Below are 19,674 nucleotides of genomic sequence, written 5' to 3'. Positions count from 1 at the left end.
TCTTCTCCATCTCCTTCCCCTCTTTCAAAGAGAAAGACACACACACAAAAAGGAGGAAACACACACTGATACACAAACACACACACACACACAATGAAGTCATTCATCTGTCCAATCAAAGAGGCGGAAGCCCAGAGGAAAGTAAACATCCATCTCTCTCTCTCTCTTCTTCTTCTCTCTCTCTCTCTATCTATCTCTCTCTCTCTCTCTTTCTTGTTCGCTCCGTGAGTCCGTGAGCGTCCATGATTATGATGCCCCTGTGTAGCGTGTGTGTGTGTGTGTGTGTGTGTGTGTGTGTGTGTGTGGACAGACATATATCCCATTTCTCTGTTGTCTCTTTAAAAAGAATAGATTGTTCTTTGGCTACAAAACAAAGAATAAAGACACACACACACACACACACACACACGGAGGATGAGGACGTATATCTGTGACAGGATTTATGATGGGGCGAGATATTGGGAGACAGGAAACAGACAGAGAGAGAGAGAGAGAGAGAGAGAGGGAGGCGGTGGAGACTAAGAGTCCACCCACATCGGTGGACAATAAAGTTATATTTTATTCTGAACAAAAACAAAATAATAAAAATAAAATAAAAACAGTGCAAGGTTAAAAACACTACATGCTGGACAGACTTCCTCCTTGAAACTATGAATTATTGACATCATGTTACTGTTTTTATTTATTATATAAGAATTATTTATCACTCACTTACAACTATTTAATTTATCAGTCGTCTATTTTTATAAGCTATTAATCAGTTTGAGTCATTTTTTCAAGATAAAAATGTCCAAATTCTCTGATTCCAGCTTCTCAAATGTGAATATTTTATAGTGTCTTTAGTCTTTTATGACAGTAAACTGAATATCTTTGGGTTTGACGGACGTGTTTCAGCGTTTCCTGACGTTTTATGGACCAAACAACTGATCGATTACTGGAGAGAATAATCAACAGATTGATTGATAATGAAAATGATCGTTAGTTTTGTGTTGTTTTAGTATTTAGTGTCTGTTAAGTCTCTACAGGTCTGTTTGTTTTTCTGCATTTTAGTCGGAATCTGTTTTGTTCAATGAATAATTGATAAACAAATCTAGAAATCATATCAAAATAAAAATGACTGAACATAAAAAATGTGCAAAGACGTGCATATAGACGGATAAATAATGAATAAATACGTGTAAAAGGGGAAAAAAAGTTCATAAAAGTGAAACTAAATAAGTTCAATGTACATTTTTCAGCCTATAAAGGAGGAAAAAAGGAGGAAGAATGATAGAAAGAAACCAAATACGATGAGAAAATGTATAAATCTCAAGATGACGAAGGATTGAAACAGAAAAATGAAAGAAAGAGAAGAAGAAAAACAACAACAACAACAACAAAAAAGGAGGAGAAACGAATGAGCGGCTGATGGAGAGATAAAAGAAAGGAGGGAGAGGAAGATGAAAGATTTTAGCTAAAGAGGGTTGACCCCTCGCTCTACCCCGTGTATTGACCGCACCAGGCTTTGATAAACTACGCAGTGTGTGTGTGTGTGTGTCCGTTTTAATGCGTGTGTGTGTGTGTGTGTGTGTGTGTGTGTGTGTGTGTGTGTGTGTGTGTGTGTGACCTCTGCACGTTCAGAGCTAAATCAATCTGTCAAACGTGTTAGCGAGTCCGTGCTTATTCACCGCCATGCTTGTTTGTGTGTGTGTGTGTGTGTATGTGTGTGTGTGTGTGTGTGACCGACCCTGACCGGCCATCAGAGCCAATGACGGAGTATTGATCAAGGCTCCGTTGCCATAGAAACGGCCATTTGGGAGGACAGGCGAGGGTGCGTGTGTGTCAAAGTGGGAAGACTTACTTCAAGGTGGCTCATCAGATCATTGTGTGTGTGTGTGTGTGTGTGTGTGTGTGTGTGTGTGTGTGTGTGTGAAATGTCAAGCTTTATGTTTTCCGTATTCGTGGCATGTTTTTGTGTTCTTGGCCAATTAAAAGGTCATCAAATAACAAAAAAATACATCAGCAGCAAACATTTGGAAAGCTTCCGTGCGTCTCATTTTAATTAACATCAATAAATCGTTACCTCGGTGATTATGAGACATTATTATAATTACTGAAGACAGACAACAGCTGACTGTTCTGTCTCTGGAGTTTCCCTTTTTGAACCAATGTGTCAGATTTTAAGAGAAATCTTTTGTAAGACAGGGAGAAGGTGGCGTCTTCGTCCTAATCTACAAAAATCATCTCTGTAGTTTAAATCAGTTCGTTAACGTTTCAGCTCTGACTTTACAAGCAGCTAACTGTGGATTCACACTGGATTTCTGACAAATACTGGACACAAAAAATCAATATTATCGTTTATCAACTTTCACTGGAATCATATAAGATAATAAAACACTTCATTGATCCCTGTGGGGGGAAGAGTCTGAATAAATACACAGAGAATAAAACTATAAAATGTACAATAAAATAAAGAATATAATACAAAATAGAGCAGAAAGTGTGTGTTTGGTGTATATATGCATGAATGAAGTGCAGACAGTGGTAGGAAAGAGGAAACGTCATGAAGATATCATCACATCTTTATTATTTCTATTAGAGGTTGATACTGATATCAGTATCTGAGAGTTTAAAAAAGTGTTATCAGCCTTTATTCATGTTTTTTTAAAGGAACAAATAACATTTTTGAGGATGTTGAGGAGGAAATCTTACAGTAAATTAAGTTATTAAAGAATTGCGACCAAGATATGAACTGATTGGGACATTTTACAGTTTTTACACACAAAATAACTTGCAGAGTTTTTGTTTAACACATCTGAAGTTATCTTGTACTGTATAACAGCGGAGCACAGTTCACTGCTCTCTGTGTCATAAACATACTGAAAAATGTTCTTTTTAACATCTTAAACTGACCGGAGACGTCCGGCGCTACTTCCTGAACACACACACCGAGTTTCTTTATTATTGATATTATTGAAATGCTGCAAGTTTGTGATGATGAGACAAGCGTGTGATTGGTTTCACTTCTTCATTAAACAGAATTAAACTCACTGAAGTGACTCTGCTCACCTTTGTGAAGCCTGAAACCGGCTCGTTGCTGCTCGCAGGTTTTAATTTTCCTTCTGTTGAGCGCAAAAAGGTTTGAACCTGCAAACTGCCGCTTGCAGCTTTATTTTAGTGTTGTGAGATGAGCTCGATGCTGCTGCACAAATAGGAGAAACATGCAAAGACTAAATACAGACGTCACAAAGTTGTGTGTGGAGCTCCTTCAAAATAAATTAAAATGACATCCAGTGCAAACTCTGCAAGCTAACGCTAGCATATCACAAGTCTACAGTCGGAAAAGCACCTCATCACTAAAATACATGACATCAAAATGTGTGTGCGTGCTTCCGTGGTCTTGGGAATCTTGGATAAATGGTTGAGTAGTTTCCTGTGAATATTAAATGATATTTCTGCTTGAAATTCCCTGATTTAGTCTGACAATCAGTCTCAGGTAGAAGGTCAGGTCAGGTTTACACCAGTGTGTCGTTACCGGGCAACGGGATGTAATGATGCAGATTCTCGTGCATCATTCATGACATCACGCTGATGCAGATAACGGTACTCGGTGTTTTGGTAGCGATACCAGAATGATTTCTGATGCCTTAATTAGAGGAATATAAACACGTCATCGGACGAAAGAAAACCAAACGCTGTTGTTGTTGTACAGGACGTACGGGGAGCGTTTGCCAAGATAAAGCGGTGCAAATGTGGCAAACTTTTGATTTTATCGCATCAAAAAAACAGAAGAAAGAAAGTAAACAAGATTACGTGTCTGACCTGACGGTTGATAACAGCTTTGGGCAGTTTAGTCTTTGCCTAAAAAGTCCAGAAACCAGTTGTGTCACATTAAGTCCTTAAATATCTCTTAACTAATAAATATAAAACATGTGGAAACATTTAGCACAATTCTTATTGATATAAACTATGTTGTTATATTATTGGTTTTATAGATTTTGTGGTCAAACAAGTTTTAATTTGCAGATGTTTCTTCCTGTTAATCATCAAATTAGAGCTGCAACAAATAGTCGATTCATCTTTTTATCATCAATTATAATCGTTTAAGTTGTTTTTAAAGTAGAAAATATGAAACGTTTTCCAGGATTTGCTGCTATTCTCGATGTTGTGTGATTGTAAATTCAATATGTTTGCATTTTGGACAGTTTGATTGACTAAAACAGACAATTTGACGACATCACACTCACTTTTCAGGTATTTTATAGGCTAAATAATTAATCAATTAGTCAAGAAAATAATCAATATATTAATCACTGATGAAAATAATTGTTAATTAAAGCCTTACATCGAATTAATTTATTCTTTACTTCAAAAGAAAATCACATCAAAGAGGAACTGAGGTCTGATTGCTGTGCTGCTTTGCAGGGTGACTTTGACTTCATAGCATAAGAAGGTCAGAGGTCAAAGGTCAACGGCTTACCTGTTTGTATAACGGCTTCATACGAGAGCGATGATGTGCGAGGGGGCAGGTGAAGCGACGAAACGCCGCCAGAGAAGGACGAACGGATTTGTTTCTATTTAAGGGTCTGAATGCGTGTCGAGGTTAAGGGTTAAAAAATGAATGTAGGTCAGCGGACTGGCTGTGTGTGTCTGTGTGGGTCTGACTTATCCTACTTTCGGGGACACGTTTCAGACTAAAGACCAGATAATTGGGGGACGGTTTGTCCAATTTGGGGGGACAAAAGCCTGTGACCCCGTTCGAGAAAAGACTGATTTTTGGGGTCATTAAGGTTAAAGTAAGGGTTAGGTCTCCAGGAAATGAATGTAATGTCTCCAAAAGTGGCCTAAGTAAACATGTGTGTGTAGCATGTATAAGAGTAAATGTACGTTTCCTCTTTTTTTTTTTTTTTTTTTTTTTTAAAGATGTGAAAGCATCATGTGTGTGTTTGATGTGTGTGTGTGACCTGCTCTTTGTTCCTGTGCTCGGTGCAGTAAGGAGAGTGGACCGTTGACGAGGATTAATGCCCAACATATGGCAACCCTACGGGACACACACACACACACACACACACACACACACACACACACACACACACACACACTGCAGTCATTACTCTGAACAAAGAACCGTAAGGCTAATGAGAAGGCGATATCATGTGTCCTTTGCACACATATACACACGGCATGGATTCACGTGGACACACGCATACACACCTTAATGTTGCTTATACATGGATGGATGCAGATGAACACACACACACACACACACACACACACACACACACACCTGGTAGTGTAACATGTATCCATTGTATGAGTGTTGAAGTTGAAAGGTAGCAGGACATTTGTTGATGGAAAGGCTTTAAGGTCTGAATGCAAACACCTGTGTGTATATGTGTGTGTGTGTGTGTGTGTGTGTGTGTGTGTGTGTGTGTGCGTGTGTGTTAAAGAGAGAGAGAGAATAGTGTGTTTATTGTATAAGTGTATGTGTGGTACAAAGAGAGGTGAAGCAGAGTTCAGAGGAAAAGTGAAGGTTCATGTTTTCCCTTTCTTCATGCTCCTCTGCCTCTCTCGTAGCGTGTGTGTGTTAGCGTGTGAGTGTGTGTTAGCGTGTGAGTGTGTGTTAGCGTGTGTGTGTCTTTTTCTCACGTACAGGATCACACCCCAAAACATTTTCAGACATTTTCTCTCCACATCTTTTTACACACTTTCTCTCTCTCTCTCCCTCCTCTCTCTACCACTCCCAGTGGGATCTGACCGATATACTTACATGTTCCTGAAAAGCTCAACATCCACTCGACTCTTTATTAGTATAATTTAATAGTGATTAAAGGGGACATATCGTCAACATTTACAGATCTATAGTTTTAATCTGGGCCTCTACTGGAATATGTTTGCTAAGGTTGGGTAGTTTTCTGGTTTTGCTCGTCTGGTCCAGTGTACGAGCTTAAACCGGTTTGATTTTATGCGAACCAACTGAACCGGCGTTTGTCGTTATGACATTATGACCCGGACTAACGGCGCAGATCTCATCCATGACCCGGATAAACCCGGTTGGGCTGCTTACAGCTTCCAGCAGTCTGACAGCAGTTTGTGTTTTGAAGAGAACCTGCGGATACAACGGATCATTTTACCAGCCTGCATGGCGGCTAGCAGGTAGTTAGCATAGCTAGCATCGCTAGCATAGCACCGCAGCTACACAGGGCACCCTAGCAGAAGAAAAGTTGAATGGTTGTTGTGAGAACTAAAAGCCGCTACACTCTCATTCATGGGCTCTCATTATGATCCACTCTGGAGCGGCTGAGTATTGTGCAACACCTAGAGGTAAAATTCAGTATTACTGGTCCAGTCCATTATTTGGTTTAATATCAAACCGTTTGGAAAATTTTGACATCGGCCCAACTCTAACGTTTGCATGATTTTCAGTTCAAAAAACTCCTTATTTATCTTCTACTGGCCCTTTATTCAGCCCCTCAGTTCAGCCTCTGTCTGAAACAGGCAGTTTTAGCTCCTGTCTCTTTAAGGCCCGCCTCCTGATGAATCTACTCTGTTCTGATTGGTCAGCTCTTGGAAGCTGCAGCTACTTTTTCTCGTTCTTTACCCAAAATGTCAACTTCTAAAATACATCTGTACATGTTCAAACCCGAAAACTGCGAGTGGAAAAAACTTAGCAACAAAGGCTACAGAACGAACGGCCTTTTATGGGAATCATCTCGTCGGCAAGGTAGAAAAAAAAACTGTCCCAAATGAAGCGTTCGCAGGCTCTTGACCTGCAGGGAGCATTTATACTTATGTTCACCTCAAGCTTCATAACTTTGACCATATTTAACACAGACGTCCGACATCATAACAGTATATAAATAACAGAAAACCACAAAAAGCATGATATGTCCCTTTTTAATGCTTCACTAAGCCCCGCCCTCCTTAGTTACTGTTGCTACGCCTGTGAAGCGTTGCGTTCTAGCGCTGCATGTATGTGGTTTGCAGATTTGTAACTTGAAATTCACAGTAATTTTTGAAACAATAGGTGTTCAATTTCAGATAAAAGTAGAAAAAAGACAAACATCGCTTCATTGCATTGTGTGTGATTGTTAGCATGGACGCTACTTTTTTGCTCCACTGTGGAATTTTTGAGGGCACTATTTAGTGGATCCGTTTACTATTTAGTAAACAGAAAGTGATTTCAGACGCAGCCTCTGTCTGGTTTTAAATCCAGAACCTTGTAAACGTGATATCATGCAACAGATTGAAGCTAAAGCTACATGTCTCTGATTGCTCTTGTATTGCGGCGCAGCTAGTTAGCCGTAGTACTATAATACAGTAGAGTATTATGTTTTATACAGTACTGAAGTGTTCAGCTAACATAACGCTATCTCAGGTAACAAGTTTGGGAGCGTCAAATCTAATAAAGATTAATTTTATGATGCTAATAATATTGTAGCATGGTTAGCTAGTAATAGACCACTCCTTAGCCTTGGAAGTAGCTCTCGGTTAGGGTCACTACTGTCATTACAGCGTCATCACAGTTTCGCTCTTGTCTTTTTGGTTGTAGTTGTTTAATATTCCTCTACTTCATCTCTCATTCTGACTATTCATTCAGGGTTTATTCTATTTTATTCTCATCCGGTGTAGCTGTAGCGATGTCTTGTACAGCTCTTAGTTTTTGGTCCTCTCTTTCTTTCTTTCTTGCTTTCTTCCTTTTTCTCTCTGTCTTTCTCCCTCTCTCTCTCTTTCTCTCTTTCTCTCTCTCTCTAGGTGTAAATGACTTTGGACGGCCATCTGTTACTTAGCCACCCTGCAGAGAGTTGGCCTGCATGCGCACCTCCTGAGTGAGTGTGTGTGTGTGTGTACCTTTTATGTTTAGTGTGCAGTTACTGTATTCTTGTGTTTGAGTGATTATTTATGCCTACGTGCACATGCATAATACAGTAGGTTATGTATTTGTGCATGTGTGACAGAAATAGAGAGAGAGAGAGAGAGAGAGAGAGAGGCTTGTGTACGTGTGTGTGTGTGTGTGTTGTAGTGGTGTATTCGGGCTCACTTGCAAATGTAGAACATGTATAATTGTGCTTGTGTTTGTGAGAGATGGTGTTTTACATCAGCGTTAGCATGTTTAGCTTCACTCAAAGTTAACGTCTCTTTCACTGGCTCTCTCATTGGATGTTTTAAACTTAAAAAAATGTCGATCACTGTTTCCCAAAAGCCCAAGATGCCAATTAAAATATCTTTTATGTCCCGACCAAGAGTCCACAACCCAAAGATATTCACAGAAAATTAAAAAAAAATAGAAAATAATCACGTTTGAGAAGCTGGGATCAGAGAATTTGCACCTAAAAACTGTTAATCGATTATCAAAATAGTTTGCGATTAATTTAATGTTGCAGCTCCATTTTAAACTTTAAGTTTTATTGAGTTTGTGTGTGTGAGCTGGAGCCAAGATTTTAGAAATATTGAGGTCAAGAGGTGAGATTCCCGCCAACAACACCCCAAAAATCGAAATGAAATGTTTTAATTACTGTATATTGTATTTATTGAGTTATCTGTTCAGTTATATTTCCCAATAATTCCTTATATGTTCACTTAAATTAGTTCCAATTAACTTAATTACTTCCAGGAAACCTCCTAGGAAGTCATTTGTGAATTAAATGGATGAGAAATACTGAATCATTAATATATTTGACCTAAAAGTTGTCAAATTTAGTCTGAAAATAGTGGAATCAGCCAATAAAAAAAAGCAAACGTGCACATATTTAATTGAATATAAGCTCCCACCAGGTTGAACCTGACCAGCAACTTGGATGTTAGAAACCTTGAACACATTAAGAAAACATTTAGATATTCAGAATATTAATATAAGTTTTATCTGGTGTTGACTTCAGACTTCAAGTACTTTTGTTTTACTATATTTTCTGTCACTGTCATCATAAATCTGTGTTTCCATGTCTTACATCAGTATTCTTCTCATGTCCAGAACCGAACTAAGTGATAAAAAAAAAATTGAGCTCTGTCTGTTTTTAAAGTGGGGGATATTTTAGGATGTGGCAACTCCTGCTGTTTCTGCCGGTTTTAGTACTTGGAGGTGTGAAAATGTCACAGAGTATAAAGACGGTTTCATGCTCGTCACGTTCGTTTTACCCGGAGACACCGACTATAAAAACGACCCCGCCGCACAGGACCAATCAGATTTCACCCCCCCTTCCCCCCCCCTTGTTTGTTGGAGTGTCTTGAAATCAGCCAATCAGGCTTTAATTTCACTCTCTTCCAGTACGGCGGCCGGTGAAAGTACTCTGAAAGCGCTGTGTGTTGTCAGTTTGTGATTCGATTACGTCTGAGCGACCTGCTGTCTCTGCTGGAACATCCAGCTGTCAGCTCTGACTGCTGAAGTGATACTCGAACCGACGGTACACCAGACACTTTCCATCACCGTAGACCCAAAAAACAAGCTTCAAGTATCAAATGAAAGAAAAGAAAACGAAAGCTAATGCACTTTTACTGCTCAAAGCAGCAGGTGATTGAAGAAAACTTTAATTTTTTTAATGTTCAGGACACTTTAATGAGACTTTTTTATAACTTTGATAATCGTGCAGCATCACTGAAGTCTTACAAGTTTGGAGCAAAGTGTAAATTGACGTCGGCTGTTACCCAATTAATCAAGTGTGTGTTTGAGCTTCTCTGTGCAGAATGACGTGTGTTTGTTTTCACATTTATCTGCTGTAAAGGTGAAGGGTCGTTGTACCTACGAGTGTAATTTGTGACATCACAACCAGTCAATCATGGTCCAGTATGCAACTCATACAAGTGTGATGTAGAGACCTGAAGCCTCCGGTGCACACGCATTATGTCCTTTTTATGTAATTTTAACGAGTTAACTCAACTTTTTTTTTTGTGGAAAAACCATGTCAGTCTTAAAGGGTCTCGTGTCTGCAGGGGATCTTTAAGTAAACGCAATAAACTTATAATATGAAAAGAAAAAAAACAAAAGTGAGTCAATTACAGCATCGACATTTGAAATATGCATACATAAAAAATCAACATGACTCCATCTCCCACGCACCTGTTTACCAGATGTATGTCTGATATTCATATATAATCTGTTTACAGCTTCAGAAATGTTTACATTTAGCCAGTTTTATATGTTCTCTGTCAGAAAATGATTAGTTTGGAGTTTAAAAACATCACTTTGGGCATTTATCATTATTTTTTTTACAGCTTAAAGATGAAATGATTGATCAGTTAACTAAAAATAGTCATAATAATAGACATAAATAGCATGTTCAGTCATTCCAAAGTGCTTCTGCTCCCTTTTTTTATACTTGTTGTGCTTCCTTAGTGTTTATCTCCCTTCAGTTTTTAGCCTGTAAACTACATAATAAGTAGTAATACTCAACAATGTAAATACCCAATTAAAAGTACATATGATAAATATAAACAGAGATACAAATAATACAACATAAAAATGAAAATGAGCGCCGCTAACGTCAACAGATCTTCCGTGTTAGAGGCTGAGGATGTGTTTCTGTGTCACAGTAATTAATCTCTTCTTCCTCCTTCCTCTCCCCCTGCAGCTCTCGTCCGGGCCGTCCTCCGAAGCGTTGTTCTGGTGCAGGGATCCAGGAAAGCCCCAGGCTGCTGCACCCGGGCCTCCCCGGCCTGCTGTCCCCCAACCTGCTGTCACACACTGGTAAGAGAGAGAGAGAGAGAGAGAGAGAGAGAGAGAGAGAGAGGAGTGATCACTTTAACTCCTTCTTTTCATTCTCTCCGTGGATTTATTTATCGAACAGGAGCGACGCAGATGGATATCGATGGGATACGTCGTCCTGTGAAAAACATCCAAAATGTCAACTTTTCATGTCACGTTTGAGACGATGTACTGAACTTTACAGATACACTGATTGGTTTTTTAATGTTTTATTTCAGTTAAGATGTAGGAGAAGGTTCTCAACTCATACAGGAACACAGTAAAGGACGTCTAGTTTGACCTAATTTTCAGCTGGTCGCCTTGTTGCTCAGTTTTTAAAAAAAATTTTAGAGTAAAACAGCTGAAAAAACAAACAGATTCAGGATAAATCAGCAGAACAGATAAAACAGTCACAGTCATGTCAGCAAATGCTTCAAAATTACATATTTATGCTCAAGTGATAAAAACTGGAGCAAAGCAGGAAATCAGGTGACGTTATCTCAGAGCGGTAAAGTGCGTGTAGGGAGGAGGTCTGGGTGGGTGGACGGGTCAACAAACATCACCTCAACACGCTTTCTTTCATGTTTTCAACTTAAACCGGATGTTTTCTTAAACCAAACCGACTGGTTTTTATGACTAAACCTAATCAAACCTTAACCGCAGCGCTGCCACATGATAAAACATTCATTTATCATCAGTGATTTATAACAGACAAATGATGTCATCCTGCTAATTTGGGGCGACAGATGAGAAAACGCTTCCATGTGTCGCTACGGACCAACGTTTAATCTGGAGGACACATGTAGATATGTGTTAATAGATTAAACAGGACTGACATGTAAAGTCATGTATTCAACGTTCACATCATAGACTGTATAGAAATATGGACATTGTTACCGTGACGTCACCCGTCGGTTTCTGAAGAGCGGTTTTGAAGCTCCGGCCGTCGCCATCTCCCGAACTTCCAGCCAATCAAAAATGGGCAAAGAGGCGGGCCGAATGGCTGAAACAAGCCACCTAGCGGCTGGCGGACCTGTCACTCAAAGCAGCCACATCCGTCATTATGCATAACTTTACGGCTTAATAAAATTTAAACGGGTGAGTTAAAAAAAAATTCGACCCCCGTACAGTTGTCATGAAAGAGGAAATTAGCTACAGAGACCTAAAGCGTTTATTGTACCAGGCTGTAAAGTTGGGCATTTTAACATGGGGGTCTATGGGGATTGACTCGCTTTTGGAGCCTCAAGTGGTCGTTCAAGGAACTGCAGCTTTTGGCACTTCAGCATCGGCTTCATCTTTCAGCCCCGGAGGTTACCGCTTGGTTTCACATCTTTGTTGTTATTGTGGGATAATTTTAATGCCATCAAATGTTTTAGTAGCCGTTATATTTGGATAACGTCACATATATAAGAATAACTTTTCAGGGCTCTGCTGAAGTTTTACAAAAAAATGAACCTTTGAGATTTAAAAGTTAATAATATAAAGAGAAATAATATACTTTGTTTTTATTTGTGAGGAGTTTTACAGGTGTAACTTTTTATAGCGGGTAAAAAATGCTTTTTAAAAAAAAATGTTGCAGTACCTCTTTTGGCCACTAAGACACATTAGCAGCAAAGCTGATTCTCCGCCTTTAATTCTCCTTCAAACTCTTCCTGTCTTCACTTTTCTTTCCTCCCTTCTTCCTACCTCTTATTTTCTGTTTTATTTCTCCTTTTTCCATCCCTCTCTTTCACCTCATCCTTTCATCCTTCATCCCTTACCTTTTCCATCTCTTCTTCTTCTCATCCCTCTTTCCTCCCTACACAGCTACCTCCATTCCTTCCCTCCTTCCTTTTTTTCTTTCCTCGCTTTCTTTACTTTCACCTAATCTGCCCTCCTCTGTCATCCTTTCACTCACTCATCCCTCTCTCCTCCTCCTCCTCCTCCTCCTGAATCTATGCATCCATCCATCTCACCATCCTCTTTTAAACAAGAGCTTTAAAAAAAAAAGAGAGAGAGAGACAGATTTTTTTTCTTTTCAGCTCACAAAGTGAAAATTGAGTGAAAGAGAGAAAAAAAAAAGCAGTGAGAGGGGAAAGATAGAAGTGGGGAAGATGGAGAGAAGGAAGGAAGGAGGGATGTCGCCAGAGGAGATGATGAAACCTAAAAATGCCTGCCAGAAAAAAAGAGAGAGAGAGATGCAGAGAAAAAAGATGGTGGGAAGGAGAGAAAAGACAGATTGTTTAGGGGTTGACAGCAAACGAGTGGAAGGAGGGATGGAAAGATGGAAAGACGGGGAGACAGACAGAGGATGAGGAAAGTCTAACAGTGATGGAGGGATAAAAAAAGGGATAAAAAAAGGAATAGAAGAGAAAAAAGATGTCATATTATAAAGAAGAAGAAGAAGAAGAGAAAAAGACCTGCAGAGAAAGAGAGGGTGAACGAGTGCAGACTGCATGGTGGTGTGATGAATGACACGTCTCTGGGGTCCCACTCCTCCATCTGTCCATCCCTCCCTCCTCTTTCCCTCCCTCCCTCCCTCCCTGCCTCCGTCTTTTCTTCCCTCCTTCTTCCTCGACTCATCACCCTCCTTTCTGCGTTCCTTCATCGCTTCCTTCCTTCCTTCCCTTGTTCTCTTTCTTTTTTCTCTCACCGCTCTCTGTCATTTCCTCTCCTCCCTCCTTCTCTCTTCCTCTTCCTTCCTTCCTTCCTTTCTCCTCTTTTCTTCCCTCTTTCTTCCTCAACTCATATCCCTCCCTCTCTTTCTTCCTCACCTTCTTTCTTCTTTCCTCCCCCTTTTTTCTCCTTTATTTCCTTCTCTCTTCTTCTATCCTTCCTTTCTTTATTCTCTCCTTTATCTCCTTCCTGTTTCTTCCTTGCACCCTCATCATTCCTGTTTTCCTCTTTTTTCTTCCTTCTATCCCTCCTTCCTTCCCTAATTTTCTCTTTTATTTCATATCCTTTCTTTTTTCCTGCACTCTCTCTGTCGTTTCTCCTCCCTCTTTTCTCCCTCAACTCATCTCCTTCCCTCCTTTCTGCACTTCCTACTTTAGTGCTTCCTTCCCTCTTTTCTATCCTTCCTTCTTCCTTTATTTCCTTTTTCCCCCTCTCCTTCCCTCCTCTTGTCATTCCTGTTCTTCCTTCTCCTTCCCTTTTTTCCGTTTCCTCTCTCTCTCTTCTTTCTTCCTTCTTTTCTCTCTCCCGCATCTGTCATTTCTCATCCCTCATTCTCTTTTTCTTCCATTTCCTCTCTCTTCCTCCCTTCTATCTTTCCTTCCCTTATTCTTTCCTTTATTTCTTTTCCCCCTCTATCCTTCTTCTTTCCCTCCATCTTTTCTTCCCTCCGTCTTCCTTGACTCATCTCTTTCCCTCCTTTCTGCGCTCTTTCCTGCTTCAGTACTTCCTCTTTTCCTTTCTTCTTCCCTTCTTTTCCTTTCTTCTTCTCTGATCCTCCCTTTTTACCTCCTATCCCTCCTTCATGCCCTCCCTTCTTTCCTCCCATTTCTAATATTTCACCTTCTACACTCCCTCATAACGTCCTCTCCTCCATCTTTTCTTCTTCTCCTCTTTTTTTTTTCTCTTTTACTTCCTATCTTTCCTCCCTTCTTTTCTTTTTGATCATTCATTTCTAACATCTCACCTTCCACTCTCCCCGCCTTTCATCCCTCCTTATTCCTTTCTTCCTTCTGTTTTTCTCTTCCTTCCTCTTTCATTTGTAACTTCTCACCTGCCATCTTGCTCTCTCTCTTTTCTTCCTTCCTTCCTTTCTACCTTCCTCTCTCCCAACTTCCTCTCCTCTCTTTCATTTTTGTTCCCTCCATCCTTCATCTCTCTCCTTCAATTTCCTCCACCATACTTTCACTTCCTCCTCTCACCTCTCTCTCTCTCTCTCTCTCTCTCTCTCTCTCTCTCATAATCTTTTTTCTTGAAATGCTTTTCACCTCATCTCGCCAATTTCCTTTTTTCCTCTCCCTCCATCCCTCCATCCTTCTCTCGTCCCCTTGACAGTGACTGTTGGCCTCCTTCTCTCCCCCTCCTCTCTCTCTCTCTCTCTCTCTCTCTCCAGGATAAATAAAACATGGTTGTGTTTAGTGACATATGGACACAGCTCACTGTGGCATACTAATGACACACACACACAATTACTGACGACACACACACACACATCAGGTATGTGTGTGTGTGTGTGTGTGTGTTTGTCGAACATTAGTGGAACCCAGAGAAAACATTTGCTCACTTATGATCGCTCATTAGCACACACACACACAAACACACACACACACACACACACGCGCGCAGTACATATATAGAACACACACACACACACACATATACACACAGTTGGCAGTCGTCGGATGTCGCATTCCGCCTCAGTCACACACACACACACACACACACACGCATGCACACACGCAGAGTTGGTCGTCTTAGCTGCCCTGCGTCCATGGAGACGCCACGTTGCCGGGGGAGACGGGCTGTTGTTTACGACCTCGCGGGCGCCACGGCGATGGGGGGCATCGGCCAATCACAGATGGACATTTATCACACTGTTAGAAAACACGGAGTGAGAGAGAGAGAGAGAGAGAGAGAGAGAGAGAGAGAGAGAGAGAGAGAGAGAGTTTGGAGAAAAACAGTGAGAAGAAGAAGAAGAAGGCGACGGGATGGGTGAGGAAAAAGATAAACGGATCAGAGAGGAGGAGGAGGAGACGGAGTGATGAGTAAAAAGAAGAAGAAGGAGAGAAATGAAGATGGATGCGGAGAAATGAAAGGAGAGAACAGGAAGAAGAGAGACAGTGTGTGGAAGAAGAAGAAGAGATGGGAGAAGAAAATAGTTAAAAAGGAAAGATTTAGAGAAAAAAGATGCAAGTAGAAGATAGTCGAGGAAGACGTGAGACTGCCGAAAGGATGGAGGAAGAACTGTGCAAAGAAAGGTGGAAAGAAAAACTGAAAGAAGGAAAAAAAGATGCAAAGAGAGAGAGAGAAAAGATGGAAGAAGATAAGAAAAAAATGAAGAGAGATGGAAGAAGAAGAAGAAGAAGAAGAAGAGATGATGGAGCAGAAACAGTGAAAGATGAGAGAGGAAGAGAGAGAGAGAGAGAAGGAGGGAGGGAGGAGGCCTAAACGACAACAAGAGAGTGATATCAGTTTAATTGGCCTCATCTTCCTTAACAAAGAGGCTGTGATGATAAGCGTGGGAGTGTGTGTGTGTGTGTGTGTGTGTGTGTGTGTGTGTGTGTGTGTGTGTGTGTGTGTGTGGTAACCTATGCAGGGTGCTGCGGCACTCATTTGACTTGTTAATTCACTTCAAAAACAGCTCAATGGTTCGCCTTGTCTTCTCATACACACACACACACACACACACACACACACATGCACACACTTCACATAAACACACACTTGGCTAAAAACACTTTCAGATACAGAGACACATAAAACACTTTATACACACACAAAGACGTTTTTTGAATACACAACATTTTTTTTTTTTGGCATGTATACACATATTTTTCAGTGACAAACAAATATAAACACATCTGGCACATGAGCACACACACTTTAACACACACACTTGAACACACACACACACACACACACATGAGTACTGTGTGTAGGTTACAGATGAAGTGCTTTCAATCTTGTCCTGAAAAGAATACACTCATCTGAGGACCCTTATGTGCACCTGCAGAGAAGGAGAGAGGAGAGAGAGGAGGAGGAGGAGGAGGAGGAGGAGGAGAGGGAGAGATGAAGGGGGAGGAGGGCTGAAGAGGACTAAAGCGACATTAAGTCTTTTTTTTTTTTTTTCCCTTCCTCCTCCTGCATCACTTTTTCCCGCTTTTTTCCTTATAGATGAATCCCGGTTGCAGGCGGAAGTCGCCTCACACGCTTGAGCTGCAACAGTTAGTCGATTAGTTGCAAACTATTAAATTAATCTCCAACTGTTTTGATAATTTGATTAATTGTTTTGAGTCATGGTTTCTTTACTCTTCTATGACAGTAAACTGAATATCTTTGGGTTGTGAAGGAAACGAGACATTTGAAGACGTCTCTTCGGGTTTTGGGGAACAGTGATTGTCAGTTTTATGGATCAAACAATTAGTCGATTAATCAAGAATATAATCATTAGTTGCAGCCTTATATAACACTGTCGTTTGTATAAAAGGATCTCACTGTTTGAATGTCAAGAAATATGTTCAGGTGATCCATTAAAAGCAGTTTCATGTTAATACAGTCATCATATGCTGTTAAAATACAGGTTATAATCTACTAAACTTAAAGGGCAGGTTCACAGTTTATCAAGTGTGTCTTAAAACAACAGTCAGGTGTTTATATGAACAGTGAAAGAGGTTTTGCTCGCTGTAATCATTCCTCCTGTTCATACCAAATATTAAATGATCCCCTTCGAATGTGCTTTCAGTGGAAGTGATGGAGGCCAAAATCCACAGTGTGTCCACACAGTCATTTAAAAGTTGGTGTGAAGTTTATATGAGGCTTCAGCAGTCTGAGTTAGTCATATCAAGTGGATATCTGACACATTTACAGTCTTTTTAGCATCAAATTCCCTCTTTGTCTTTCCTTGTTGAGCTGCGGTGGAAGTATAGTAACAAAAAGAGGAACTTTGGCACTAAAAAGACTGTAACATTGAAAGATATCTACTTGATTTGACTCATTTGGACGCTGAAGCTTCTTTTTAGCTTCACATAAACTTTTAAATACATTTTTGCAAAGAAGGAGGACTGTGGATTTTGTCCCCCATCACTTACATGGTAAGTGCATTATGAAAGGATCTTCTAATAGTCAGTATGAACAGGAGGAATAATTATGGAAAGAAAAAACTACTTCAATGTTAATTATCACCTCCTGACTATTGCTTTATGAAAGAATTGAAGAAATGTCAACCCCTCCATTAAGTTCCTCCCAAATACCAGATTGCTCAGTGGGTCATACGTAGCTTGGAACAGATACCCTTTAGTAAGAAAATACCTGTAATACAGTATAAATTCTTTGTAAATTACCAGGTTGTTCACTATACTTCTGTACTGTCCTCTATCACTGACATTGTAAGTGCATTATGAAGGATCTTCTAATGGTCAGTATGAACAGGAGGAATAATTACAGCAAGAAAAACAGGTTTAAATGTTCATTTTGGCTCCTGACTGTTGTTTTTTTTCAGTGAAATTTAACCACTTGGAATAAACAGAAAAAGAAAAGGTAGAAGAAGAACTGCTGGTATAAGCAGCAATAAGAAATGTGGGGAAAAAGACGCCACAGTCCCCACCTACACTCTTTTATTGACAGGTGACATCTGATGTGCAGTGTAGAAACACCTCAGCAGTAAAAAAAAAAAAAAAGTGGAAATAAATAAACAACTAAATAAACAACAACATAAATCTCACAGATTACAGTTTAATTAAACGATTCCTGCTCATCAACAGCTAAAAGTGTGAAGTTTTGCCAGAACAAAATCAATGAGGTTATAAAGTATAACATGCAGCACGCTTCATTACAATAAAACACTCTGAACAGCTTGTTTTCACCAGCCTGCAAGTAATTACTGCTAATAAGAGAATTGTTGGTTCTCTGGGGAGATGTTGTTTTTTTAAATGTGATTAAAAAAAACAAAAAAAACAAAACTGTTGAAACATAATTAATAGCACTTTTTGAATGTGCTTGTTAGTACTTTTTAGTACCACATATCCTTATTTAAGATAAAATAAGTGATATAAAGTTTTTGCTCTCCACCCATTGACTTTCACTGGGGAACAAAACTGAAACCATTTACTTTGACAGTACATTAGTTCATTATGTTGACTTTAAATGGGAACTGAACCTATAAATACAGTAATCCCCCAACCAATGACTTAAACAAGGAGTGAAACCCAGAACCTTATCTATGAATCCCTTACCATTGATTTTAAGCAATAAAACCCCCAATAATTACTTGAATGCAATCAAAACAATTACTGACTTTGCCTTTAATGTAGACATAACAAGTAGAATCTATAACCATTGACTTAATTAGGCAATAGACCCCATAACCTTTAAGTCAAATAGGGAATAAAACCTGTAACCATGGATATTAACAGGAATTAACCATTGACTTTTTTAAGGGGAAAAAACACTAACCATTCACTTTTAACAGCCAACAGAATCAGTAACCACTAATTTCATTAGTACCCTTAAGAATTTACTCTGAATAAATAATAGAAACTCAAACCATTGACTTTGGGCCGTGGAAGACCCAACAATTGATTTTAAACAGGAATATCGTTTAATTGAACCCCTAACTATTGACTTTATTGAGGAAAAAAACACTAACCATTGACAGTTAACAGAAATCATAATCACTAACTTTATTAGACAACAGAACCTAAAGTAGCCTTAAGTTTAACTCTAAATAAGTAATAGATCCTCTAACCATTGACTTTATTGTGCAACAGAATCCCTAATTATTGGTTTTAATTGGGCAGTAGAACAAAAATTACTTTAAACGGGAATAGACTCACTAAACATTGATTTTTCTTAAATTGAACCAGTAATTATTGACTTTAACAGTCAATAAAACCCTTAACGCTACTAATGTTACTGTCTTGTTCATTAGAAAAGTTCAATTTATTGCACATCAACAAATGATCTAAATTCCAGTCCAGCTGTTAAAAGACTCAAAACCATTTTAAAGTCAAAAAACAGTTTTAGAGATGATACAAAATGGCCGCTGCAAATGGGCGTCTTGGACATCGAGTGAAAGCTAAAGATGGGCGATCTAAGTGCCGGAGCGCAGAGCTGAAATCTATTTGACTCAGCACAAGAGCAAATCGACTGCATAGTGCTCGCGGCAAGAAAGAAAAACAAAAAAAGGCCAGAACAGTGTGTTTCTAAATTCAGAACACAAAGAGCAATTTCTCTGTTTTCCTGTTTGTTTTATTCAAAGTGTCACTCCGTCTCTGAGAGCGCGTTCAGAGCACTTCGTCAGAGATGTAGGTGCAGCGGATTAAATATTTACGACCGCAGCCAAATGGGGTGGGTTTCACGCGAGCTTG

At 39.6% G+C, this 19,674-nt stretch overlaps 1 protein-coding gene across 1 annotated transcript in view; it reads left to right on the top strand.

The window, feature by feature from the left end:
• The window catches only part of dachb (dachshund b), a 113,855-nt gene that overhangs the window by 51,787 nt on the left and 42,394 nt on the right, over positions 1 to 19,674 (top strand). Inside the window, exon 2 of the mRNA XM_067580528.1 lies at positions 10,545 to 10,660. Within this exon, the coding sequence (XP_067436629.1) occupies positions 10,545 to 10,660 (116 nt within the window). The remainder of the gene's footprint in view (positions 1 to 10,544; positions 10,661 to 19,674) is intronic.

Source organism: Thunnus thynnus, chromosome 22, assembly GCF_963924715.1.
Source record: "Thunnus thynnus chromosome 22, fThuThy2.1, whole genome shotgun sequence".
NCBI classification, from domain to species: Eukaryota; Metazoa; Chordata; class Actinopteri; order Scombriformes; family Scombridae; genus Thunnus; species Thunnus thynnus.
This window is presented reverse-complemented; position numbering and strand designations above follow the sequence as displayed.